This window comes from Microcaecilia unicolor, chromosome 4 (genome assembly GCF_901765095.1).
Source record: "Microcaecilia unicolor chromosome 4, aMicUni1.1, whole genome shotgun sequence".
Taxonomy (NCBI): Eukaryota; Metazoa; Chordata; class Amphibia; order Gymnophiona; family Siphonopidae; genus Microcaecilia; species Microcaecilia unicolor.
Genome location: NC_044034.1, coordinates 362,586,256 through 362,614,218, shown reverse-complemented (window position 1 = coordinate 362,614,218; position 27,963 = coordinate 362,586,256). Strand labels below are relative to the sequence as shown.

The 27,963-nt window shown below is 45.6% G+C and overlaps 1 protein-coding gene across 2 annotated transcripts in view; it reads right to left on the bottom strand.

The window, feature by feature from the left end:
- LOC115469558 (cyclic AMP receptor-like protein A) overlaps window positions 1-27,963 on the bottom strand; it is a 714,125-nt gene that overhangs the window by 242,217 nt on the left and 443,945 nt on the right. For both annotated transcript variants that reach the window (XM_030202334.1, XM_030202336.1), the window contains 2 exons: window positions 23,482-23,571; window positions 8,525-8,563 (listed from right to left, as the gene is read on the bottom strand). In XM_030202334.1, the coding sequence (XP_030058194.1) occupies window positions 8,525-8,563; window positions 23,482-23,571 (129 nt within the window). The remainder of the gene's footprint in view (window positions 1-8,524; window positions 8,564-23,481; window positions 23,572-27,963) is intronic.

Below are 27,963 nucleotides of genomic sequence, written 5' to 3'. Positions count from 1 at the left end.
ATCCCCCGTAATCTCACACCACTCATACCTTTTCTCACAGAAATATGCATACCATATGTCTTTATGCCTTATGATCGCCCTTTAAGCTCCCATTGTCTCCTTCCATCATTTCAATGTTTGTGTTCCATTGTTACTTTCCTTAACGACACTTCGATTGTCTCGCATAACTCTGCACAATGTAATCCATAACCAATTTGTAACAACTGTATTTCCATCATTCATCTCGTATTGTAAGCCACATTGAACCCGCAAAAAGGTGGGAAAATGTGGGATACAAATGCAATAAATAAATAAATAAACCTGTGAACTACCTACCTTCTCAGCCACTGTGCGCTGCGCTGCGCTCTGGTTTGTTTGTTTAATTTTTGGTACGTAAAAGCTCCTGCTCCTCAGCCGCATGGGAAAGGCTGCCGGCTATGTCACGGGCGCAGTTCCCTCCACCCCACACTGTGCCTGCTCTACCAGCCAAGTCTACTTAGATACTGGCTGGTGGTGGTGGGCCTCTGGGTGGGGTAAGCAACCCACTGCCCAGGGCAAAAAAGGCACACCTAATGATTAAATATACCTTTTTTTGCCCTAGGCAGCGAAGAGCCCACCCCCACCCAGAAGCCCACCACCTGCCAGCTGATGGCTCTGGTGTATGCCTAGTTTGACTTCTTGGTGTTCCCAGTTAAACTGTTGTCATCATATTTCTAATTTGTGATTCCTTGTTCTTTATTGGTCTGTGTTTTGTGTGTGACTGAGGTATGGTATTCTGTTTGTACGTAATTTCTGTAGCAGTCTCATTTTTTCTGTGTCTAGCGGTAGCATGCAGTAAAAATGCCACCACACCTTAGTAAACGGGGCCCTTAATTTATTTCGCTTAAAGTTAAGGGCATAAGTAATCCCTTTAAGGGAAGTAAAATAACTTCCTGTATGTCAAAATTTAACCCGGACATAGTACTATGCCAAGAGACCCATTTGTCCTCCTCCGAGGCACCTAAATTAACATGGAGTGGAGGAGTGGCCTAGTGGTTAGGGTGGTGGACTTTGGTCCTGGGGAACTGAGGAACTGAGTTCGATTCCCACTTCAGGCACAGGCAGCTCCTTGTGACTCTGGGCAAGTCACTTAACCCTCCATGGCCCCATGTAAGCCGCATTGAGCCTGCCATGAGTGGGAAAGCGCAGGGTTCAAATGTAACAAAAATAAAATAGATACTATTGGAGATTCTACATGGAATGTTGCTACTATTGGAGATTCTACATGGGATGTTGCTATTCCACTAGCAACATTCCATGTAGAAGGCTGCGCAGGCTTCTGTTTCTGTGAGTCTGACGTCCTGCACGTACGTGCAGGACGTCAGACTCAGAAGCAGAAGCCTGCGCGGCCACATTGGTGATCTGCAAGGGCCGACTTCTACATGGAATGTTGCTAGTGGAATAGCAACATTCCATGTAGAATCTCATATAGTAGCAACATTGGAGGAGTGGCCTAGTGGTTAGGGTGATGGACTTTGGTCCTGAGGAACTGAGTTCAATTCCCACTTCAGGCACAGGCAGCTCCTTGTGACTCTGGGCAAGTCACTTAACCCTCCATTGCCTGCCGCATTGAGCCTGCCATGAGTGGGAAAGCACGGGGTACAAATGTAACAAAAAAAAATAAAAATACCACTGGGCTTTTCCACTTTTATTCACTCCTGCAAATGGGTGTCTCTATATCAATTCAGCAGAGACCAGCATTAAAATGCATATGAATAATTCACATGGAAGATGGATAAAAGTTTCTCTGAGTGTCAAAGATATTAAAATAACAATTATTGATTTGTATGCTGCAAATACTGATTGCCCAATTATAGCTGAAAGGAATACACCATGTATTATGACGGAGACTTTAATTTAATCATTAACCTAGACTTGGACAGAAAATCCTCTGTACCATATTAAAAGACCAAACCTTGGTACAAGTTACATGATATTATGAGTCAGCTGCAAAAAAAACAAAGTGGGAAGTGGACCAATGACTTCAGGACATAGAGACTGAGATTATATTCAGGGAGTAAATGTTATTGTAGACTCGATACAGTACTGTGTTTCGGCCACAGGCCTGCCTCAGGAGTCTTGGATGGTGTAAAAAATGTTCTTTAAAAGTCTGTCCATCTTGGGTAATACACAAAGAAGTCTAACAAAGAAGTATCCAATGTTTTTTGGTCTCAAAACGGACTTCCAAGATCTTGAAGCTCAAGTATAGTGAAATGACAAGTTGTCTCTTTCTTCAACAATCATTGGATGCTTCTTTGTTCATACACGGTATCTTCAATAAAATCTTTTTGTTGTGATATTGATCTGCTGGCTTTCTTTCCTATATTGGATTTTGCAGATCTTTTGCTCAGTTCTGTTCTTACACTAAGCTCTGAAGCTAACTTCGAAGCCCCTTAAAATTTACACTCCAGCCCATCCCTATCTATTCAGTCACGATCAGGGCGTAGACCATAGAAGTCTGCCCAGCACTGTTCTTGTACTAAAAGTTCTGAAGATTCTGGAATCCTAAACAGTTGCAAGATTCTGGAATCCCAATTAGTAGCAACATTCCATGTAGAATCCCAAAGAGTAACAGAGTAAATGACGGCAGATAAAGACCTTACGGTCCATCCAGTCTGCCCAACAACATACTTTAAATGTATACCCGAGTTTGATTTGTCCTTGCCATTCTCTGCCCAGCATTGTTCTTGTACTAAAAGTTCTGAAGCTAACGTCGAAGCCCCAGCCCATCCATATCTTTCGTAACTATCTTCTGCAAATCTCTGAAGACACACTTCTTTAACAAAGCCTACAATGAGAACCGATAACAGATAACCTCACCAATATCCCTCACCAACCCAATCAGTTATGAAAATCCACCTCTATAACTACCCTAATCTCTCCCTTCCTTCCCCTACCTAAACTATGCACAATACTACTGTATCTAAGATCCTGGAATGACAATGTTACATAACCATGTAAGCCACATTGAGCCTGTAAATAGGTGGGAAAATGTGGGATACAAATGCAATAAATAAATAAATATCTATTCAGTCACGATCAGGGCGTAGACCGTAGAAGTCTGCCCAGCTCCCATTTTGTTTCCCAATTACCGGCATTGGACGCGCATAGGCGCCTTCGCGCTTTAGTGAAAGGGTCCCTTAGTTTTCAAGTTCTACTAATTTCAACTCCTCTTTGCCTCTGTTATCATGCGTACAATATAGGGGCAATTCCACAACTAGGTGCCTCCATGTAGATGCTCCATGGATATGCAGTAGGAGTCTTTTCTATAACAGGAACTGGGCGGCCATGTTCCAGTATCGGCATACCTAGCATTTACATGCCCACAGTTATAGCATCTATTGACCTGGTGCAACTATGGGCTCCTCAGTGCAGCAGGGACATGTGTAACTTACAGTATTCTGTAACTGGGAGCCCCACCCATGCTCGGTCCACGTGTATGCCCCTGTTTCATTTATGTGCTGTGAAAGTTAGGTGAAGTGCTACAGAATAGCGTTTAGGTACCCTGCTGGCATTTTTGTGGGCAGGTGTACACTTATTACATTAAAACGCTTATATCCCACACTAGCCTCAGGAGTTCAATATGGCTAACAATTCACCAAAGGTGAGAACAAAAGGCAATCGAACAAACTCGGCGAATTACAAGAATTCCTCATTAATTCTCAAACTAATGCATATCCTATATAATAATTCTCAGCTCCAACATTCTGTGCCTGGCTTGAATCCACATTCTGAGGTGGTCTACTAGGCTGTGTAGATCAGATGACGTCGGACGCATTATGACGTCACACAACACCTCAAACATTCTGTGCCTGGAATGAAGCCACATTCTGAGGTTGTTTGCTAGGCTGTGTTAGCTCAGTGTCACACACAGACACACACACACACACACACACATACAGTCTTTCACTCTCTGTGCGTCACTGTCACACACACTCTCTTAAACACACTCGCACACACACACACACACACACACACACAGTCTCTCTGTCACACCCACACTCTCACACACACATACACTCTGTCTCACTGCACACTCCTGCGCTCCTGCAAGGGCTTGCTGGAAGGAGGATATGGAGACGCACACACACACACACACACACACACACATACTCTGTCATGCACGCACATGCTCTCTCTCTCTCACACAGTCACTCTCACACACACTCTCTCAAATATACACAGTATGAGCAAAATCTTCATGGTGCCCATTTCATTTGTGAAATTACACACACAGGAACGCAACGCACAATGTGAAGATGCAAAAAAATAAATTAACAGCAACACAACACATGGGTTAATGCACAAACACACAGACAAACCCGTTTGGAGAATTACAAATTAACCAAAAAACAACAACAACAAAAAACTTACTGCACATGGGACGAGCATTACTGCACATGGTGGTACAACACGGCAACACATGATTCACACATTAAAAAAAAAAAGAACAATTACACACTCATGGATCATCTTCTACATTATACAAACTACACAAATATTCCTTCTCATTATAACACTTTTCAAACAACTGTTTGGTTACAAAAAAAACCCTTTCAAATAAAACCTTGCTAGCGCCCGTTTCCTTTAAAACAGAAACGGGCCTTTTTTCTAAAATAAAAAACAGTTCACTAGAAATAAGACAGAAAATGACTGAAACGATTCAACAAATTGTGGCCTTCCCCGTTAGACATCTTCCAAAGCAATGTTTAGACGTTTTCCTATGAAGTCCGTCAGAAGTGCGTTCAAATCACAAGGGAGCATGTCAGGGGCGTGTTAAGGGCGGGATCTGGGTATTCTTAACACTTGGACGTTTTTCAGCCATAATGAAAAAAAAAAAAAAAGAAAACAATTCAGGACTAAAACTGAGACTTTCTGAACTAGACCTGTTTTTATAACGAGTAAGGCAGAAAAGATGCCCTAAATGACCAGGTGACCACTGGAGGGAATCAGTGATGACCTCCCCTTACTCCTCAGTGTTCACTTACCCCCTCCCACCCCCCAAAAATGTGATTAAAAGCATTACTTACCATTTTTTTCACATCTTTGGGGAGTGGGAGGCAGTCAGTGATCACTGGGAGAGTAAGGAAGGGTCATTTCTTTATTCCTCCAGTGATCGTCTGGCCATTTATGTGGCTTAGGCCCAGATGCATTAAAGACATTGGTAATTCCCGTTCCCTACCGATTCCGTAGCGAATCGGTAGGGAACGGGAATGCATCAACGATAGGGAATGCAAATGAGCTACTCGTTGTAGCTCACTTGCATTCTCTAGTCCTTCGGTACCTGAGTCGGAGAATCGGGACGTCCCTTTAGATTAGGCTCCTCTTCCTGGTCTCTTCAGCCAATCAAAGCGGGTTTAGCTGGCTGTTGTCAGCGAAACGCGCTCTGATTGGCTGAAGAGACCAGGAAGAGGAGCCTAATCTAAAGGGACATCCCGATTCTCCGGCAACCAGGAAAACATAAACGTTTTGCTGTGGAGGGGCGGCGAAGACAAAATAGAAGGGGGAAAAAAACACCAGCGCCGGCAGAGCTAAAAAAATAAAAATGCGAAAAAAAGACGTCTCTCAGAAGCGCAGGGAGAGTACGTCCTTAAAGGACGCCCCTTACACGCCCCTTACATGCGCTCCCTGCTTTTTTTTTTTTTCTTTTTTACCTTTTTTGGGGGCCCTTTTCCTTTCCGATTCCCTCACAGGAGCCCTAACAAGAGGTCAGACATCTCGTTAGGGTTCCTACGGTAAGGGAATCGGAAAAACGGTAGTGCATCTGATTATAATGGGCTGCAAAGGTACTGCAGCTCATTATAATAGCTTTTCAAACATTTGCATTCCGTTTTCGTTGCCTGCTACCATGGCAGGGAAAATGCCCTTAGTGCATGCCCGGGATGAACTACTTGCGTTTTAAACTGGCTGGAACCAGTTTAAAACGCAAGTTGTGGGCTCATTAGGTTTTGTGCATCTGGGCCTCAGTCATTATTAAAACAGGACTAGTTCAACTTTTAGCCCTGGGCATTTTTCGTTTTGTTCCATTATGGCAGGAAAACCTCCAAATGTTTGGAACGCCCACATCCCACTCTTAACACGCCCCCCTCTCATCTTCTGATCTGGATGCACTGCCAACGGACTGCATAGAAAATTTCTAAAAATAGTGATTTAGACGTTTTGGGAAGAAAAAAACGCTTTGCTGTTTTGAAAATAAGCCCCATAGCGTGTATTTGCAACAGTGGCGTAGCCAAGGGTGGGCTTCAGGCCCACCAGTAGCAGCACACCTATGATGTGGCTGGCAGAGACTCCCAAGCTGAAAATTCCCAACGACTGTCCCTCCTGCATACCTTATAAATAGCAGATCTTCGACTGCAGGAAGCAGCGACTGATACATACTGCTCACACCGGCCCAATAGCCTTCCCTCTGACGTATTCCCGCCTATGCAGAAACAGGATGCTGCATCAGTGGGAAGGATGTGGGGCCAACATGAGTACTGTGTATTAGTTGCTGCTCAATGCTGGTGAAAATCTGCTATTTAAAAGGTGTGCAGGAGAGGGGGGATATTTGAGAGACCATATGGCATGCAGGTGAGAGAAGGAGAGACCAAATCACCTGTGGGATGGGGTGGGGTTCTTCTGCCCACCCATCTTGGGCCCATCCAAAAATGGGTGTCTGGCTACGCCCCTGATTTGCAAGGGGCTGTACACATGAGCGAAGCTTGGGCAGACCTCAAACTCGTGTGCCTATCTTACAGAATACAGTTATGCATCCATCTAAGACATTTAGGTGCACGCATTTACAGTTGCCCTATGGCTGGCATAAGCCCTCAGATCTAACTCTTGTAAAGGAACATAGGGGCCCTTTCACGAAGCAACGTAAGCGTCTATGCGCACCCAACGCGTGCCAAAATGGAGTTACCGCACGGCTACCACGTGGCCCTTGCAGTAATTTAATTTTTGGCACGCATCTGTTACACGCGCCCGAAAAATATTTTTTATTTTTTGGTGCACGTCAGCTAAGCGTGCCCAGTGGCATTTGGCGCGCATAGGTCATTACCACATAAGATTTTACCGCTAGGTCAATGGCTGGCGGTAAGGTCTCAGATCCAAACTGGACGTGCGGCAATTTTCATTTTGCCGCACAATCGTTTTCGGCAAAAAATTTTTAAAAAGGCATTTTTTGCAGGTGTGCTGAAAAATTATTCTGTACGCGCCCAAAACACACATCTACACTATCTCAGGCCATTTTTCAGCGCACCTTAGTAAAAGGACCCCACAGGGTCCTTTCAGGTGTCTCGTTATTGAGTTGTCCTGTAAATGCAGTAATATGATAAAAAAGTAAAAGATTTCTTTCTCCTACTGAAAACTAAAGGTAACCAAAGAACATCTGAGCAGTTCCCCCTAATAACATAGAAAAGAAAAAAAGATGATACCTTTTTTATTGGACATAACTTAATACATTTCTTGATTAGCTTTCGAAGGTTGCCCATCAGATCGGAAATAAGCAAATGTGCTAGCTGACAGTGTATATAAGTGAAAACATTCAAGCATTACTATGACAGTAAAATAGATACTATTGGAGATTCTACATGGAATGTTGCTACTATTGGAGATTCTACATGGAATGTTGCTGTTCCACTAGCAACATTCCATGTAGAAGGCTGTGCAGGCTTCTGTTTGGACGTCAGACTCACAGAAGCAGAAGCCTGCGCGGCCACATTGGTGATCTACAAGGGCCGACTTCTACATGGAATGTTGCTAGTGGAATAGCAACATTCCATGTAGAATCAATAGAAATCAAACAAAATAAAACATGGAAAAGAAAATAAGATGATACCTTTTTTAATGGACATAACTTAATACATTTCTTGATTCGCTTTCGAAGGTTGCCCTTCTTCCTCAGATCAGAAATAAGCAAATGTGGAGGATGACAGAATATATGTGAAACATTGAAATGCTTGGATGTTTCACTTATATATTCTGTCATCTTCCACATTTGCTTGTTTCCAATCTGACGAAGAAAGGCAACCTTCGAAAGCTAATCAAGAAATGTATTAAGTTATGTCCAATAAAAAAGGTATCATCTTATTTTCTTTTCCATGTTTTATTTTGTTTGATTTCTATTGATAACCTTAAGAGTGGACTAACACGGCTACCACACCTCTCTACATGTAGAACCCCAAAGAATAGCAAGATTCTGGAACCCTAAAGAGTAACAAGATTCCAGGCAGAATCTCAAAGAGTAGCAGCATTCCATGTAGAACCCGATCTGACGAAGAAGGGCAACCTTCGAAAGCTAATCAAGAAATGTATTAAGTTATGTCCAATAAAAAAGGTATCATCTTATTTTCTTTTCCATGTTTTATTTTGTTTGATTTCTATTGATTACTTTTAAAAGTGGACTAACACAGCTACCACACCACTCTACCCTAATAACATGAAATCGCAAACATTGCAGGAGATTTTAAATCCTCTCCAAGCAACCAAGAGACAAGATGAGATGCGAGTTGCTCTTTGTACTTACATGGCAAACCTCCAAGCTGCATGCTCATCTGTAATCCAGCTGCAAGAGAAAAGGGCATCGCTCAGAAACCAGATGCAACTAATGCAACAGACACAGTACCCCCTCCTCTACACCAGCCACTGCAGCCCATTACTACTTCCTCCCCCCCCCCCCCCCCCACACTCTCAGATCATCAGTCCGACAGATGCCATGGTGAGCAGTCTGGAAACAGCATATGTTATGTCTCCAGGTGCTGGCAAGAGGACAGCCTGTATTCACAATGCTAGAGTTGCAACAGCAGCCCTATCCCACTGCGCAGCGGGAGGCAGCAGGGAAATGGTAAACGTAAGACTCCTATTACTCCAGCTTTTACTGCAAGTCTAATTAGATCCGCCTGAATTGTTGTACTTCCCAGCAGCAGTCGGGATTTTTCACATGCTCCTGGTAAGAGCTGGTGTGGCTCAAACTGCTATACGGTGAGATTCTCAATATTCTTCTCACCGAGGCGAGAACTACTCCGAGGGCAATATCTGCCACCCTATAACGGAACCGTGACAGTAGTGAAAGGTAAGGCAGTGGGAAACAAGGACTGGAACTAGGGGCCCCTTTTACTAAGCGGTGGTAAGCCCAACGCGGGCCTACCGCTCGCCAGGGGCTTAGCCAGATTTTGATGAGAGGGGGTCCAGAGCCCGAGGTGAGGGGGCACATTTTAGCTCCCCCCCACCGGCTCTGCCGCCGACACCACCAACTTCCCCCCCCCCTGCAACCCTCTCGATCCCCCCTTCCCACTGCCAACCCTCCCCCGCTGCCATCGCGTACCTTTGCTGGCGGGGGACCCCAACTCCCCCTCCCAGCCGAAGTCCTCTCCTCGGCCGCACGGTGTTGCTTGCTGAATGATTTGATCAAGTTTCTGTGCGTGTGTCTGACGTCCTGCACGCACAGAAACTTGATCAGATAATTCAGCAAGCAATGTTGCGCAGCCGAGGACAGAACTTTGGCTGGCGGGGGTTGGGGTCCCTTGCCAGCAAAGGTAAGCGACGGCGGCGGGGGAGGGTTGGCGGCAGGAAGGGGGAAATCGAGAGGGTCGCGGCAGAGGGGTCCAGGGCCAAATCTACATGGGCCCAGGCCCCCGTGGCCCCATAGTAGCTACGCCCCTGCCGCTCGCTAAACAGGAAGTACCGCTGGGCTACCACAGCAGCCCGGTGATACTTCCCACCTCAGCACACCATCATATCGCCGGAGTGTATCCAGCGGTAGGGGCGTAGCTAGGTGGGGCCACAGGGGCATGAGCCCCCGTAGATTTAGCCCTGGCCCCCCTGCTTTCACCCCCCCCCCCCGCTGCCGACCCTCCCCCGTCACATTCGACCCCCCCCTCCCGCCGCCGCCGTCAGGTACCTTTGCTGGCAGAGGTCCCCAACCCCTGCCAGCCGAAGTCCTCTTCAGCGCCGGTCTCCGGCGCGTTGCTGATCTAGATTCTGTTTCTGTGAGTCCTGACGTCCTGCACGTTACGTCAGGACTCACAGAAACAGAATCCAGATCAGCGAGTGCGCCGGACTCGGAGACCGGAGCTGAAGGGGACTTCGACTGGCAGGGGTTGGGGACCCCCACCAGCCAAGGTACTTGGCGGTGGGGGTGGGAGGGAGGGTCGAAAGGGATGGGGGAGGGGCGCTGGTGCTGGGGGTAAAAAGTGCCGGGGGGTCGGCGGCACCGGGGGAGGGCTAAAATGTGCCCCCTCACCTCGGGCTCTGGACCCCCCTCCTGCCGAAGTCTGGCTATGCCCCTGCCTGGCAGTAATTGGGCAGTGCTGCCCGCTGCCTGGTTACCGCAGGGTCAGCGTGGGAGCCCTTGCCGCCACCTCAATGGGTGGCAGTAAGGGCTCCCCCCAAAATGGCCACGCGGAAAGTGCTTTCCTTGTCGCATGGCCATTTCCTGCAAGGAAGAGAGATTTCCCTTCTACCCGCTGCGGTAAAAGGGGGCCTTGGCGAACCTGAAAAACACTCGCCAACACCAGTGCAGGCCCCCTTTTGCTGCTGCTTGGTAAAAGGGGCCTAGATGAGTCGGCTCCTCTCCTGAGGAAGAGAAGAAATAACCTACTTTACAAGGGGGGGGGGGGGGGAAGATACAGGAGACCCCACTACGCTGAGAACAAAAGGAGAGCAAGAAATCGTTCTGACAATATTCTCATTAATGTCATTGCATGCTTATCTCAGCTGGATGTGGGTTGCTGTGAGCGCATAATGGCTGCAATGTTTCCTTTCATATGGTCCCTTGCAATGGTTGGCATGATGCATTTAAGCAAAGAGTTTTCCGAGAAGCTTTATATAACATAACAAGCAGTTATGTATTCTTCGGCCAGTATTGCTGCCCGATTACCACAGGTATGCCCCGCCCCCTGCACCAGAAAATACAAAAGTAATCACCGCACGACGGAAGCCGGAACTACCGCTGGGCTTCTGAGCGAGCCTGGTGGTAGGGCCGATTTGGCACGTGGCGATGTGGTGGTAAAGCTACTGCGGCTTTGTATCTTCTTCCATTCGTAGAAATAAATGGTATCACTCTGGTTTGTTTCTTTTGCGACATTAGTTGCATCCGTTTGAGCGCAAGAGGTATAAATGTCCATCTGAGGAGATGCATTAAAAATGGAGAGCCCAAAGTAAATGTTATCATCAAGAGATTTTAAAAAGAATGTAATTGAGGGCACGGAGGGACAGTTTTTGCTAGACCAACCAAGGGCTGTTGCCTCTTTGTGCACTCCTGCGGCTAGGCTATGCAGAAAGCTGAGTTTGGTAGCTCGAAAGTGTATAATGCAATATTGGACCTCTTCGGAATCGCCCGCCTACTGGCATTGTCGTAATCAGGTGCACCTTTTAGCTTCTTGGGAGGCAAGAGATTCCAAACTGACGCCTAAGCGTAGAAAACAATTTCTCCAGATATGGATGCCTTATCTTCAGGTTCTAAGCCCAAGGGGTCGGAGTTTACTTATTAATGCTCATTGATTTTAGATGAGGAGTGGGCTGCCAATAAGACCTGGGTTACTGGTCCAATTGTACTTACTTGAATCAACACAGATAGCAACAGGAAGGTGGGAAGGGGGGTTGGGTTGGAGGGGAGGGGAGGGGAGGGGGGAACAGGGCAATTTACCAGCTGTACGGTTCATGCATGGTATCTTATTGTTTGTATATTGGCAATATTGAGTAAGTAGTGTTGTTTAACTTTGAGTTATCAATAAAGTTAAATTAAACGCAAAAAAAAAAAAGAATGTATAAATAAGAAATGATCTGAAGTAGGGAATAATCCCCATCATCTCTTTAAAACTATTTAATCTAACATCATCTTCTCTTGGTGTCATTATTGATGATTCTTTGACTGCCACTGTTTTTTCTGATAATTATTTTGACAGTAAGGTGTCAAATTTCATTTTTTTTTTTATTTTTATTTTATTTATTCAATTTAAAGAAATATACAAGAAACTTCTTGATTGGAAAAGCATCATAAAAATAAAAGTATATCAACAGAAATTAACAATCAAACAGGTAAATATTGATACTCAAGTCCATAAATTGGAGATCCAAAATTAGGAATTCAAGGGGAGCAAGAAAAAAAAGGAAATTAATAAGAATAGCACAATCTCTACTAGAAGGAGTTAATCTTTCCTTAATGCTTATCCTTTTTCACCGAGGCTATAAGAGCTGATGCATGTGTTGGTTCTGTAAATACATATTTCTTCTCTTCAAGTCTGACTATGCACTTGCAGGGGTATCTTAAAAAGAAGGTACCCCCCCCCCCCAAGTGCAATATTTCGGGCTTAAGGAGCAAGAATTGTTTCCTCCGCTTACGAGTCTCCTTAGAGACATCAGGAAATAATAATATTTTATATCCCAAAAAGGGTTTATCTTTATTACGGAAAAATAAGCAGAAGATCCAATCCTTGTCAGGCAATAATGCAACTGTCGCAACCAAAGTCGCAGCAGTTGCTAATTCGGAATCAGAAGTTTCAAGCAAAAGAGAGATATCCAATGGAGTTTCAGGCATTTGATTCAATTCTTTTCCTGGGATGTAATATGCCAAGGTAAAAGGTGGCAAATTCTGCTCTGGTATATTCAAAATGTCCCGCAAGTAACGTTTTAACATATCAAGAGGAGAAACAGTTTTTATTCTAGGAAAATTAACAAAATCTTAAATTATGATTTTTTGTATAATTATCAAACATTTCCATCTTTTTTCTAAGATTTGTCAAGTCATTAAAGGTTGAATCGTTTCCAATTTCATAATGCTTTGTTCCATTTTTTTCAGTTTTTTCATCTATAACTTTAATCTTCTCCTCTGTTTTTTGTAAATCAATCTCTAATAGTTTTATTTTAGGTGCAGTTTCATTAACTTGTTTCAGGAACGTTTGACCCAGGGTAGAAACTAAGTCCCATAAAGTGTCCAGTGTAACCTCTTTCGGTTTAACTAATAATTCCTTCGGTATTTCAAACCTTTCAGAAGTTTTCACACGCTCACTCTGTCCTTCGGCTCCTCTCCTTTCTCTAATGGAAGCAAGACCTCGTCTCGACGTTCTTCCGGGTCCATAACACCTGAACAGGGAGACCCCGTCGAGTCAGCGAGGAAGGAGCTTGTGCCTACCGGCTGGGGAGGTGGAGTTCGCATAGCGGGGCTCAGCGTGGTTTCAAGGCTAGGGGAGACCGATTCTCCCAAATCGCCGGTACTCCCTGCTAGCAGCATTCCGCTATTTTGATTAACTTCCTGCGGTCTAAAAAAGTGGTCGAGAGGACCAGGTAAGGAGGGGGTTAGCGGCGAGGCCCTGGCCGTCAATCTCCCTCGACGTTTTGGCATCGTTAGGATCGAGACTCGCAGCGTCTCAGTAGAGTGCAGCCATCTTGGATCTCGCCAGAAATATAAATAAATTTCAGTTATTTTAATAACTCCTTGAACAGTAGTATTGGGTCCCCCCTTGATTTGGTTAAGTCTGAACAGTCTTCTGAATCCAGTGAACTGAGTGGTATTTGGGATCAGTTTCATAAGAATAACCATACTGGGTCAGACCAATGATCCATCTTCTGCCCAGTATCCCGCTTCCAGCAGTAGCCAATCCAAGTCAAAAGTACCTGGCAGAAACCCATATGGTAGCAAGATTCCATTTAGAACTCCAAAGAGTAGCAACATTCCATGCTACCAATCCCTGGGCAAGCTGTGGCTTCCCCCGTCTGTCTCAATAGCAGATTATGGACTTTTCCTCCAGGAACTTGTCCAAACCTTTTTTTAACCCCAGAAATGTTAACCGCTGTTACCACATCCTCCAGCAGTCCACCTCAAGATCAGCGAATGCACCGGACTCAGAGACCGGCGCTGAAGGAAACTTCGGCTGGCGGGGGCCTTTCTTGCTACAGAACCTTTCAGTCTGTGGTTGCAGTGACAGCAGGCTTCAGCCGCTATCCCACTTCCTAGATGCCTTCTTCACACACAGCTCTGCCATAGCCCTTCCCAATACAGTACAAGAGATCCAGGACACCATGAATCAATTCTACAACATGTAGCACCCCCCTCGGTCCCAGGAGTCATAGACCCCCCCAGGAGTTTCAATCTGTATCTCAGACTGAAGTAGCAGCTAAATATCTTCAGTCTATAAATTCGATTCCTTCCTGTTACTTGTCTTTATGTACAGATTCAATCGCTTCATTACTGACCCACCTCATCAGTCTGTCTTTGAGCACTGCCGATTTTCCAGCTCATCTCAAAGAAGCTATAATCACTCCAAGGGAAAAATTTATGTAATGGATATTCAGGTTTTAGGCTAGTCTCTAATTTGTCTTAGCAGAGGTTTTAGAAAAAAAAATGTTCTTTTACAGTTGAATGATTTTTTTGGATGCCAATGATCTTTTATATCTTCGACAATCAGGATACCGCTGTGACCACAGCACTGATGAGACACTGGTAAAAACCGATCAGGGCTACGATGCCCTGTGGGAACAGTTACATCTCATGGTGCCTCATCCTAAATTAATGAAATATCTTAGTGACACTGGCATTTTAATCAGTGGTTTGGCTCTTATTTTTTTTCATCTTACACAGTCAGTCTGAGTGTTGGAATCAGGAACTTTCTACCAAGGTGGTTCTAGAATGAGGTGTTCCACAAGGATCACGTCTTTTGCCAATTCTTTCCCATTTATATCTGGCACCTTTAGCAAAATTACTGAACAGCTGGGAAAGTGATTTCCACTTTTTTGCTAACGATATCCAGTTTATTGTTTGGTTTTTTTTGAAAATGATCAAGAAGAGGTTATTTCTGGGTTTAATTGAAAATAACCTTCAGATTCTAAGAGACTGGGTATGCAAGCGTGATTTAATTTTAAGTGCAGATAAATCTTCAGCAATGTGGCTGACGTATGTGGCAAACCACTTCCACTGTTGTAGGATTTAATGACACTAGGTTTTCTTTGTGAAGATGCATTGAAATTTACCCACCGTTTACAAAGCCGCGCTAGTGGCTGGCAGTACGGTAATGCCAACACAGCCTATTCACTTTGAACGGGCTGGGTCTGTATTGCCGCCCGACTTTGTAAACAGGGGCTTTAATTTGTAGACAGGCTATACTGCTTTATCCTTATCCACTTCCACATATTTCTCTCCCTCAGCTTTCAGCCTCACAATGCTATTACGGAACTTCCCCCAATTTTACCGTATTAGCTATCTTTTCTTCCATTTGCCGCGTCGCTTTCCTGATAACTTTTCCAGCATCTCTTCGCTTATTCAGGTATCCTTTCCTGTCTTCATCTTTCTGAGTCGTCTTATAACGTGCGAAGGCTAACCTTCTTTCCCTTATCTTTTCAGTTACTACATTCGAGTACCAGGCTATACTGTGAAATCTTGTTTCTTTCATCTTCAGACGTTGCGACAACTGATCCTGCATAAACTGAAGACAATTTGACAAAATTGGTACATGATTTTGACTACTGTAATTCTCTCTAGACTGGACTGAGTAAATCCAGCCTTCCACACCTACAACTGGTGCATAATACAGCTGTTCGTTTAATGACAGCGATCATGTTACTCCAGTGTTAGTTTCAAGTTGCTGGGTTCGATTTACAAATCGTATCACGCGGGACACCCAGTCTACCTTTGAGGCAAGCTGATAAAACAGATTTCCCGACAGAAACGTGGCTCATCACAAAAAAGTCTTCTGCACCTCCTGGGTCTTGATGTCATTAAACTTTCAACTAGAAAAAGAGAATTTTCATATGCCAGACCTTTCCTGAGGAACTTCATAATGTTTCTTTATATTTTGTTTTTCGTAAACTTTTAAAAACTTAGTTGTTTCAACCACATTTTAACTGATCTGTATTGAAATGTATTTACTTATTTGGATTTATTAACCGCCTTTATGAAGAGATCCACCCAATTGTAAACCACTTTGACACTGTGGTATATAAAATTAATTAATCCAATCCACTCCCTCGTGAGCTCTTTAGTCACCTGTAGCACGGAGTTGCTTGAATCTTTCTAACTATTCCCTGTGGAGTAAATTATTTCCTGTTGCCTGCTTTAAAGTTGTGTAAAGAGAGCCCAGGAGTTGACTAGCATGCAGAGATTTTCTCTTTGAATTCTCTAAACACAAAATGCAATGCTCTCCTGGACTCTTCTTAAAAGCAAATGCCCAAAAAGCCAGTTTTGTGGTCCATCATCAAGAGGCCCATTAATCTTACTGGATCTGCTGGCCTGGAGGCTCTTTCTAAAATTTATAACCCAAGACCAGACATCAAGCCTTGTAGGGTGTTGTATTCTCATGTGTCGGAAAGGCATCAGGTAGGATTTATAAGGGTTATACTCATTATATAGAGAGGAGCATTACACCAGACCGTTACTGGCCTCTCAAGACCAGGTCTTGATGCAGTAAAATTCAGGCCAGAGAGTTTAGATATTGATGATTTCTGCAAGGTGACCATTAGAAATGTGCTGATGTCTCAGGTGACTTTTTCAACTGCTAGGGAATTGGAAGTCACTTCAAGCTAAGCAAAGTTGTTTATCTACATAGTAACATAGTAAATGACGACAGATAAAGACCTGAATGGTCCATCCAGTCTGCCCAAGAAGATAAACTCATTTTACATGGTATGTGATACTTTATATGTATACCAGAGTTTGATTTGTCCTTGCCTTTCTCAGGGCACAGACCGTAGAAGTCTGCCTAGTACTGTTCTTATACTAAGTTCTGAAGCTAACGTCGAAGCCCCTTAAAATTTACACTCCAGCCCATCCCTATCTATTCCATCACGATCAGGACGTAGGCCGTAGAAGTCTGCCCAGCACTGTTCTTGTACTAAAAGTTCTGAAGCTAACGTCAAAGCCCCTTAAAATTTACACTCCAGCCCATCCCTATCTATTCAGTCAAGATCAGGGCATAGACCGTAGAAGTCTGCCCAGCTTCCGTTTTGTTTCCCTAATTACCGGTGTTGCCACCCAATCTCCGCTAAGGTTCTGTGGAACCATTCCTTCTAAACCGGATTCTTTTGTGTTTATCCCACGGATGTTTGAATTCCATTACCGTTTTCATCTCCACCACCTCCCGCGGGAGGGCATTCCACGTATCCACCACCCTCTCCGTGAAAAAATACTTCCTGACATTAGTCCTGAGCCTCCCCCCTTCAACCTCAATTCACGTCCTCTAGTTCTACTTCTGAGCTAGTCTCAATATTTAAAGTCTCACCGGAGGCTAACAAACGTATTCTTTGGGACATGTGCATAATTATCGAATCAAAGTATCCGTTTTTTTTCCTTATTTAATTTTAAACAATTTTTACTTGTTCAATCATCTATTTAAGAAATTAATGTATCCTCTAACTGCTATATTCAGACAGCTCAGAACACAGCAGCTAGACTCATATTCGGAAAAACAAAATATGAAAGTGCGAAACCTCTACGAGAAAAGCTACACTGGCTCCCACTTAAAGAACGCATCACATTCAAAATATGTACCCTAGTTCACAAAATCATTCACAGAGATGCCTCAGCCTACATGTCAGATCTGATAGACCTACCACTCAGGAATGCTAAAACATCATCCCGCACATTCCTCAATCTCCACTTCCCCAACTGTAAAGGTCTAAAATACAAACAATCGCACGCATCAACCTTTTCCTACTTGAGCACACAATTCTGGAACGCGCTGCCGCACAGCCTGAAAACAATCTATGAATTAACTAACTTCTGTAAACTACTGAAGACCCATCTCTTTAACAAGGCATACCACAAAGATCAACAAATGTGAACTCCTACACATATATCCAGAATTGTCTTGTAGTGTTTGCTTGTTACACTACTGTCATGTTTCGTCAATGTCATGTTATCCAAGATCCTATGTAATACTAAATGTATATACTCTTTATGTTTCCACCATTCATTCATGATGTATTGTAAGCCACATTGAGCCTGCAAATAGGTGGGAAAATGTGGGATACAAATGCAATAAATAAATAAATAAGACAGGGCACAACAAAAAATATCTACATAAACTGTAACGATTGTTCTCCAAGGGCAACAGCTACATTACCACATGCTAACTGGTTAGCGTAGGATTAACGCATGAGTCTGTACCGCTTACAAAATAGGTGTCAGCAAGTGCTCACACATTAATTTTTGTTAATGGCTGTATACTAATGGTAAGATTAAGCATGACTATAAATTCGGAAAAGAGAAGATCAGTCATTTTCTGAATGCACTAAAAATGGCCTTAGCGCATGGGAAAGACTACGTAAGGGCACACTAAGGCCATTTTTTCCTGCAGCTTAGTAAAAGGAGCCCATAGTAACATAGTAAAGCTCTGGAACTCTTTGCCAGAGTAAGTGGTAAAAGCAGTTATTGTATCTGGGTTTTTAAAAAATTTGGACAAATTTCTGGAGGAAAAGTCCATAAACCGTTAAGGTAGAACTGGGAAAAGCCATTGCTTATCTTTGGGATTAAGTTGCATGGAATCTTGCCACTTTTTGGGACTCTGCTAGCAAGAGTCTCTCCCCCCATAATCTCTGCCGTGAAGAGTTCCCCCCCACCATAATCTCCCTCAGGTCTACCTTGGTGGTATAGGGGTCCAACGGGCAGGAGTGATGCATATTCACTCCTGCCCCTCATGGCTCTGATCTCAAAATGGTCGCCACAACCTTGCAGCCTCGCAGTGATGGCAAAGCCCAGTGAACGTAGCTCAAGGTTGCCCCTTCAAGTTTCCTCAATACCAATTTGCCTTGACCATGGATACCTCCAATACAGGTTGGGGCACAATTACAAAATAATTCAAACCCAGAGTTTAGTTATAGAGTGAACAGCTGGTGCACATAAATCAGTTGAAACTTTGCATTTTTTATGTGCTTAAAAACCAAATGATTCTCATCAGGACAGACAACCAGGTGACCATGTTTCACAATGTGTATGATTGCTTCTTTCTCCTTGTTGAACGCTAACTTTCTTATTAATTTTATGGAGTTCTTTTCCTTCTTTTTAAAAAAATCTTTAGATTGTAAACTGCCTTAACATACTAGGGTGGGGGGGAGGTCTTTTACTAAGGTACGCCAGCGTTTTTAGCACGGACTAAAACTAGGTGTACGCTAAACGCTAGAGATGCCAATGTATTTCTATGGGCATCTCTAGCGTTTAGCGTACATCTAGTTTTAGTCCAAGCTAAAAACGCTAGCGTACTTTAGTAAAAGACCCCCTAGGTAGTATAGCATTTATTTATTTATATGTTACATTTGTATCCCACATTTTCCCACCTATTTGTAGGCTCAATGTGGCTTACATAGTACCGGAGAGGCGTTACAGACTCCGGTGTAAACAAATACAAAGTGATGTTGTGGTAAGATAAAGTTCATGTGGCACAGCCACACTAGGGAATCGTACAACGGAAGAGTTGTGTTATGTCCATTACGTTCTTTAGTTTTGTTGTGTTGCAGAGATCAGGCATTTATGTTGGATTGGTATTTAAATAAACCATATAGTATTCGAGAGACGTTAGTTGCAGAGTGCTGGATCTGATACATGCTTCTTATGGTACTGGTGACAGCTGTGCTACGAAACAGCAAGTGTTTTTTCTAGAGTTGTATCAAAAGCTGCCTTGCGACGCCCATCTCTAAGGACGCCCATCTCTAAGGACGGCGCCGCGAAAGGGCGGGGCAACCCGCATTATCAAAACAAGATGGGCGCCCATCTTTCGTTTCGATAATACGGTCAAGGACAGCCAAATCTCAACATTTGGGTCGACCTTAGAGATGGCCGGTTTTCGCCTATAATGGAAACTGAGAACGGCGATCTCAAAAATGGCCAAATCCAAGCCCTTTGGTCGTGGGAGGAGCCAGCATTCGTAGTGCACTGGTCCCTCTCACATGCCAGGACACCAACCGGGCACCCTAGGGGGCACTACAGTGGACTTCACAAATTGATCCCAGGTGCATAGCTCCCTTACCTAGGGTGCTGAGCCCCCCAACCTCCCCCCAAAACCCAGTACCCACAACTGTACAACACTACCATAGCCCTTAAAGGGTGAAGGGGGCACCTAGACGTGGGTACAGTGGGTTTCGGGTGGGTTTTGGAGGGCTCTCATTTACCACCACAAGTGTAATAGGTAGAGGGGGGATGGGCCTGGGTCCGCCTGCCTGGAATGCACTGCAGAACCCTTTAAAAACTGCTCCAGGGACCTGCATACTGCTGTGATGGAGCTGGGCATGACATTTGAGGCTGGCATAGAAGCTGGAAAAATGTTTTTTAATTAGTTTTTTCGGGTGGGAGGGGGTTGGTGACCACTGGGGGAGTAAGGGGAGGTGATCCGTGATTCCCTCCGGTGGTCATCTGGTCAGTTCGGGCATATTTTTGAGGCTTGGTCGTGAACAAAAAGGGACCAAGTCGACCACATGCTCGTCAGGGATGCCCTTCTTTTTCCTATTATCGGCCAAGGACGGCCATCTGTTAACCACACCCCCGTCCCACCTTCAGTACACTGCCGACACGCCCCCCTTTAACTTTGGGCATCCCTGCAACGGAAAGCAGTTGAGACTGGCCAAAATTGGCTTTCGATTATGCCGATTTGGCCGGCCCTGAGAGAAGGCCGCCCATCTCCCAATTTGTGTCGGAAGATGGGCGCCCTTGTCTTTCGAAAATGAGCTGGATAGTAACATAGTAAATGACGGCAGATAAAGACCTGAACGGTCCATCCAGTCTGCCCAACAAGATAAACTCATTTTACATGGTATGTAATTTTATGTATATCCGAGTTTGATTTGTCCCTGCCTTTCTCAGGGTACAGACCGTAGAAGTCCACCCTGTGCCGGTTTTATTCTCCAAATACCGGCATCGCCACCCAAAGTCCACTAAGATTCACACAGCTACCCCATTTAAAGTTTTTATTGCAGGGCGTGTTAGCAAGTCTTTTGCTACGAGCGCATTCATGATTATACTTTTAAATGATGTTGTGCATTTTTCCTAAATTGAAAAATACCAACTTTTTAATCCTGGTTCCTAATTGGAGTAGTCTAGTCAGTCTTGACATCCAGAGGTGGCCGGTTGAAATCCCACTGCTGCTTCTTTTGATCTTGGGCAAGTCATTTAGGGGCCCTTTTACTAAACTGCGTAAGTGCCTAAGCATGCCCAATGTGCGCCAATTCAGAACTACTGCCTGCATGGCCCAGGCGGTAATTGCATTTTTTTACACACACCCACTACATGTGCCGGAAAATTTCCAGCTCATGGCACAAACCAGGCAGTAACCAGCATTGGAGCGCTGACGATTACCACTCAATTAATGTGTGAGACCTTACCGCTAAGTCAATGTGGCAATGGAAGGTTAAGTGACTTGCCCAAGATCACAAGGAGCAGCAGTGGGATTTCAACCGACCACCTCTGGATTTCAAGACCAGTGCTCTAACCACTAGGCCACTCCTCCACTAGCAACAGTCCATCTAGAATCTCAAATACTAGCAACATTCCAGAACCTCAAAAAGTGGCAACATTCCATGTAGAATCTTCAATAGTAGCAACATTCCATATATTTATTTATTTAGATTTTGCTCACACCTTTTTCAGTAGTAGCTCAAGGTGAGTTACATTCAGGTACTCTGGATATTTCTCTGTCCCAGGAGGGCTCACAATCTAAGTTTGTACCTGAGGCAATGGAGGGTTAAGTGATGTGCCCAAGATCACAAGGAGCAGCAGTGGGATTTGAACTGGCCACCTCTGGATTGCAAGACTGGTGCTCTAACCACTAGGCCACTCCTCCATTAGCAACATTCCATCTAGAATCTTCAATAGTAGCAACATTCCATATATTTATTTAGATTTTGCTCACACCTTTCTCAGTAGTAGCTCAAGGTGAGTTACATTCAGGTACTCTGGATATTTCTCTCACAATCTAAGTTTGTCCCTGAGGCAATGGAGGGTTAAGTGACTTGCCCAAGATCACAAGGACAGCAGCTGGTGCATACTGTTAACATGTTTTGCCATTGGACTGTGTATGTGTATCCTATGTCTGCAGGCACATGTACATGGCTGTTAGGGGAATCCCAAATAACAGGTTATAGACATCACTTTTCCAAATGCAGGATATGACACCTACTCTTGTCTATGATAACAGCTAAGAAACACATTCTGAGCTATTCCTGACATTGCATTTTTTTTTGTTACATTTGTACCCTGCGCTTTCCCACTCATGGCAGGCTCAATGCGGCTTACATGGGGCAATGGAGGGTTAAGTGACTTGCCCAGAGTCACAAGGAGCTGCCTGTGCCTGAAGTGGGAATCCAACTCAGTTCCTCAGGACCAAAGTCCACCACCCTAACCACTAGGCCACTCCTCCACTGTTGCTACTATTGGAGATTCTACATGGAATGTTGCTACTATTTGAGATTCTACATGGAATGTTGCTATTCCACTAGCAACATTCCATGTAGAAGTCGGCCCTTGCAGATCACCAATGTGGCCGCGCAGGCTTTTGCTTCTGTGAGTCTGACGTACGTGCAGGACGTCTGACTCACAGAAACAGAAGCCTGCGCCTTCTACATGGAATGTTGCTAGTGGAATAGCAACATTCCATGTAGAATCTCCAATAGTAGCAACAGAATCTCAATAGTAGCAACATTCCATCTAGAATCTCCAATAGTAGCAACATTCCATGTAGAATCTCCAATAGTAGCAACAGAATCTCAATAGTAGCAACATTCCATGTAGAATCTCCAATAGTATCTATTTTATTTTTGTTACATTTGTACCCCGCACTTTCCCACTCATGGCAGGCTCAATGCGGCTTACATGGGGCAATGGAGGGTTAAGTGACTTGCCCAGAGTCACAAGGAGCTGCCTGTGCCTGAAGTGGGAATGGAACTCAGTTCCTCAGGACCAAAGTCCACCACCCTAACCACTAGGCCACTCCCCTAGTAATAATGCTGTTTTGAAGTAATAAATGGAACAATACGAGCTGGAAGTTCACGTAGGATATGGCTACCGTCCACAGATCTGCTTTCCAGAATGTGACGTACAATTCCATTTAGAAGAGGGGTGAACAGCATGCCCTGATTTACACCTACGGTACCAGCTTCTCACCCCCCAGATCTCAAATCTAATTAATTCAAAGTTCCTTTCATAGATGTGCAAACTTTATTTTTTCCTCCTTTTCTCATACCATATGCTCGTCTGAGCTAAATCAAATCGTTCTTTCTAGCGTATTTTCCATCTCTTCACAACATGCCATTTGATGGCACATTAAGCCTGGGAAGAATGCCATGTTTTTCCCCCTTCCTTGAAAAGTACAAAAGAATCTTGTGTGAGCCAAATGTGTGTTTTCTGATTAATGCGCTTTAAGTTCTCGATCGCACCCCGCTTCTCTGCAAAAGCAGCTTTCTGACTGAGAAGCCAGGCATTTTCCTGCTGCCAACGCTCTCGCAGCAAAATCCCTTCGCCACTCCTAATTAGCATTTCATTAAGCTGTGCTGTCACGTTCTCATCCTTACCACCAGGCACCAGCAGGTCCGTAGTAATCCCCGAAGAGTGGGAGGCAGGAAAGCACCAACGGCATTCCCCAGGCAGTAACGTGGTATGCACTACGGGAAGAAAAAAAAGAGAAGACGGGGGGGGGGGGGGGGGGAAGAAAGACAGGAAAGGAGTGGGAGGAGAAAAGGAAAAAAGGAAGGGAGGGAGGGAGCAAAAGAATAGGGGAGGCAGAGAGAAAGAGGTACAGGAAGGAATTGGGGAGGAGAGAGAGAGAGAGAGAGATTATTATTAACAAGGTTCATTTTTCATTCTTTTTTTTTTTTTCATAAGTTTCATGTATTACAGCTAAGAATATTTACCTTCACTACCCAGCGTATGGGATTCTGATGACTTAATGAAACCCGGAGATTAAACGTGCGTCCTGATTTTTAACATAACACCAGTGCCGTAGCGAGGGCGGCTGCCACTTGGGGCGGTTCGCCACGGTGCCCCCCCCCCCAGGTGCAGCACAGTGCACCCCCCTTCGGCACATCCCCCCCCGGAGTGCATTCTTACCAGTCGCGCGCGTAGGAAAGGGAGCGGGCAGGAGGGCCGGTCCGCCCCGAGTGTACGTCGCTGGGAGCTGCGTCGGCTCCGCTGGTTCCCTGCTCTCTCTGCCCCGGAACAGGAAGTAACCTGCTCCGAGGCAGAGGGAGCGGGGAACCAGCGGAGCCGACACCCCCCAGCGACGTGCACCCGGGGCGGACCGCCCCCCCCGCCCCCCCCTTCCTACGCCACTGCATAACACAGATATTGCCTTCTGATGGAACCCTTGAATGAGAGGTGTGAGACTCTTACAGTAAGAGAGGTAGGGAGGCATTTTTGAAAGGATGTCCAAGTCAGAATAGGAATGTCCATGTCAGGACTTCCATCTCGCATGCATTTTCAAACAGGAAGTATGTGGAGATTTCCCGTTCAAAAGTACTTGAGATAAACGTCCATATGCTGGAGATGTCCAGTACGAACAGCCGTGCTACAAACTGGAACGCCAAATTATGGACGGGGAAAACAAGGGTCGAGGACGTCTGTACGGTAGGATCCTTAGTAAATGGCCACACAGACATCCATGCAGAGTGGAGGAGGAGTCTAGTGGTTAGTGCAGTAAACTGTAAACCAAGGGCCCCGGGTTCGAATTCCACTTTTTTTGTGAGTCCTCCTGGAACAAAAAATTACCTACTGAACCTGCATGTACACCACTTCAACAACCTTCAGGCTTGCAGATGGCTTATATATTTAGATACAGTAGGTATTTTTCTGTTCCTGGAGGGCAAGCAATTTAAAAATCTTAAAAAAAAAAGAGTTAAAGTGGGATTTGAACTTGGGTCCCTTGGTTTACAGTTCACTGCACTAACCACTAGGTTACTTCCTGGATCTGCAGGCTGCCTGTGTTCAGAATGCCCATAATACCTGGAGCGGTCACAGATCCTGCTATTCCTTTCCAGTTTCATCTTTAGGGGAGAGGGAGCGGGGCAGTACCCACTGGGCAGTGGCGTACCAAGGGGGGGGCGGTCCGCCCCAGGTGCACGCCGCTGGGAGGTGCCGCGGCGCGAGCCTGCTGTGAGAGTTTGCTAACTTCTCTCGTTCGCTGCGGCTCCCTCTGCCCCGGAACAGGTTACTTCCTGTTCCGGGGCAGAGGGAGCTGCAGCGAACGAGCAAAGTTAGTAAACTCGCAGCAGGCGTGCGCTGTGGCACCCCCCCCCCCCCACAGCGGCATGCACCGGGGGGGGGGGCTCTTTCGCGGGGGGGGGGGGTCTTTCGCGGGAGGAGGGGTCCGCGCTGCATCGGGGAGGGGGCGCTGCTCCCGGGGGGTGGGGCGCCGCCCCGGGTGTCCGCCCCCCTAGGAACGCCACTGCCACTGGGGGATTAAGGAGGTGTCATGCCTCCACTGCTCAATCAGAGCAACTTTTATACCCTGGATGTCATTGAAACAGGTCGAAGGATATCCTTTTTAGATTTGAACATTTCCTTCCCTTCGGTAATTGCTGTTGGACATCCTGATTTCGGGTCCTCTATAGTCCCGCCCAACACATGCCAACAATGCTCCCCCTTCCTATTTGGATATACAGCAGTGTCAGACATCCTAATCCTGGCCTGGAAAAATTCAGATTCGGATGTTTCAAGCACATGGACATCCATTTCCTATCACTGACCGCAGTGCCATGACCTGGCTGTTTATTCCAGTTTCATAGCTGCTGTCAGGCCAACAGATCCTGGCCTTTCCTGCCTCTCTGGCCCCCTGCCCACACCACTGATTAGATCAGGAGCTGTCAACAGTGTTCTTGCCAATACACACCTCCTCCCCGCTGCAGCCTGGAACCCAAAAAAGAATAGCAGCCAGAAACTACAGCCACAGAACTGCCTCAGTCGCTTCAAGCCTGCATTAGCCACCACTGCAGGGATATATACCAAAATCTTAGCTCCAGAATGCACAGTACCAGCACCGGGTCACGGGTGAAGAATGGCTGCAGCCAGTGTACAAGGCTGCAGTGGTTTTCCCAAGCACAGCTGGACTGCACCTGAAATTCTGTCACAGCTCTCATCTTTATAGGTAAAAAGTGGGATGTTTGACCACGGAAATACAAATCCTGGAGACAATATCATAAAAACTTCTTTATTGAAGAAAAGACTCGACACAACTGCTGTGTTTCGGCCTACAGGCCTGCATCAGGAGTCTGAAATGCCTGAAACACGATTTGGTCCGTGTGACGAACCAAACGTAGTGACCCGCTACGGACAAGCTTACCACAAAAGGTCTTTTTCAAGACCACTTTTGTAATACAGGCAATCACTTTACGTTTGGTTCGTCACACGGACCAAATCGTGTTTCAGGCATTTCAGACTCCTGATGCAGGCCTGTAGGCCGAAACACAACATCCCACTTTTACCTATATCTGTGTTTTCCCGTGGGGCGTTCGAGTTCTCCGCTTGATTGCGGATTTTTTTGAACAGCTCTCATCTTTGCCAAAGAGCAGGGGTTCCCAAACTTTTTTGGTTCACGGCACCCTTAGTGTCTGAGCAATTTTTCGTGGCACCCCGCCCTGGCCACATGGGTCTCCACACCCCCTCCTGGTCACATGGGTGTCTGCACCCCCGCCCCCCCAGTCACATAGGTCTCCCTTTCCCTGCAGTCCCCCTCTTCCCAGAAAGTCCAGCACATTATTTCCTGCAACCCCTCTCCTTCCATAAATCCAGCACACCTCTGCCTTCCCCAAATCCAGCATCGCTTGCTACCTTCCTTCCTGCAGGTCCAGGATCACTGCCGCTTCCTTCTCCTTCCCCCGCCGCTGCTGCAGTGCTTTCAGCTTACATTTTCAGGCCATCCGCGATTCACACAGGCAGGCACCCCGGGGTCTTCTCAGTCTGCCGCGTCTGGTCCTCTATGATGCAACTTCCTGTTGTGAGGGCTGGAGGCGGCAGAGGGAAGTCCCCGCAGTGCTTGTGTGAATCGCGGACAGCCTGAAAATGTAAGCTGAAAGCACTGTAGCAGCAGCGAGTGAAGGATCCGGAAGTGGCAGATTCCGGGCCTGCGGGAGGGAAAAGGTAGGGAGCAATGCTGGATTGTGGGCGGCGGGAGGGAGGTCAAGATGATCGCACCAGGGTGCCTCGGCGTACAGTTTGGAAAACGCTAAATGCTGCCATACAGTTTGGCCTACAGCAGCTGCGATAGTAACAGTGTGTGTGTGTGTGGGGGGGGGGGGGGGGGGGGGGGGGACTAGCTAGGATTTATCTATATTTTCTTTTTCTCACTTTCTTCCTTCTTTTCTGTCTATGTATTACGAGGCCTCTACCTATTTTGTTGTAATTGTAAACCACTTTGTGGTCATTGTGAAAGGTGGTATATTGAGAGTTGAAAAAACAGAAAACTAAAGAAAAGCAAGGTGGAAGCCTGAAGATAGTGTAATTAAGAGTGAAGACAGACTGGGAAATGAGTGCTGGGATGTAACCGATAGGAGGAGAGAGATTGTTAAGCACAGCTCAGGAGAGGGGGTGATGGTTTCTGAGGATCTCAAGGTGATGAAACAATGCGACAAGGCAATGGTCATGGTTAGAAGGGTGCTAGGCTGCATAGAGAGGGGTTTAATCACCTGTAAAGCCTAGCAGTGGGACTGGGGACTTATCCATACCCAGGTATAACACGTTGCAATAATCTAATATTGTCAAACTCAGACCTGATGGAGAGAGATGGGGGGGGGGGGGGGGGGAGGGGTCAACTTGTCCAGCAAGTTTGGAGAACAAGGCAAGCCAACAGAAAGAGTCCCATAAGACCAAGAGAATTGGACATGTGATCTGAAAGAGCTTATTATAATAACATAGTAGATGACGGCAGAAAAAGACCTGCACGGTCCATCCAGTCTGCCCAACAAGATAAACTCATATGTGCTAATTTTTGTGTATACCCTACTTTGATTTGTACCTGTGTTCTTCAGGGCACAGACCGTATAAGTCTGCCCAGCACTATCCCC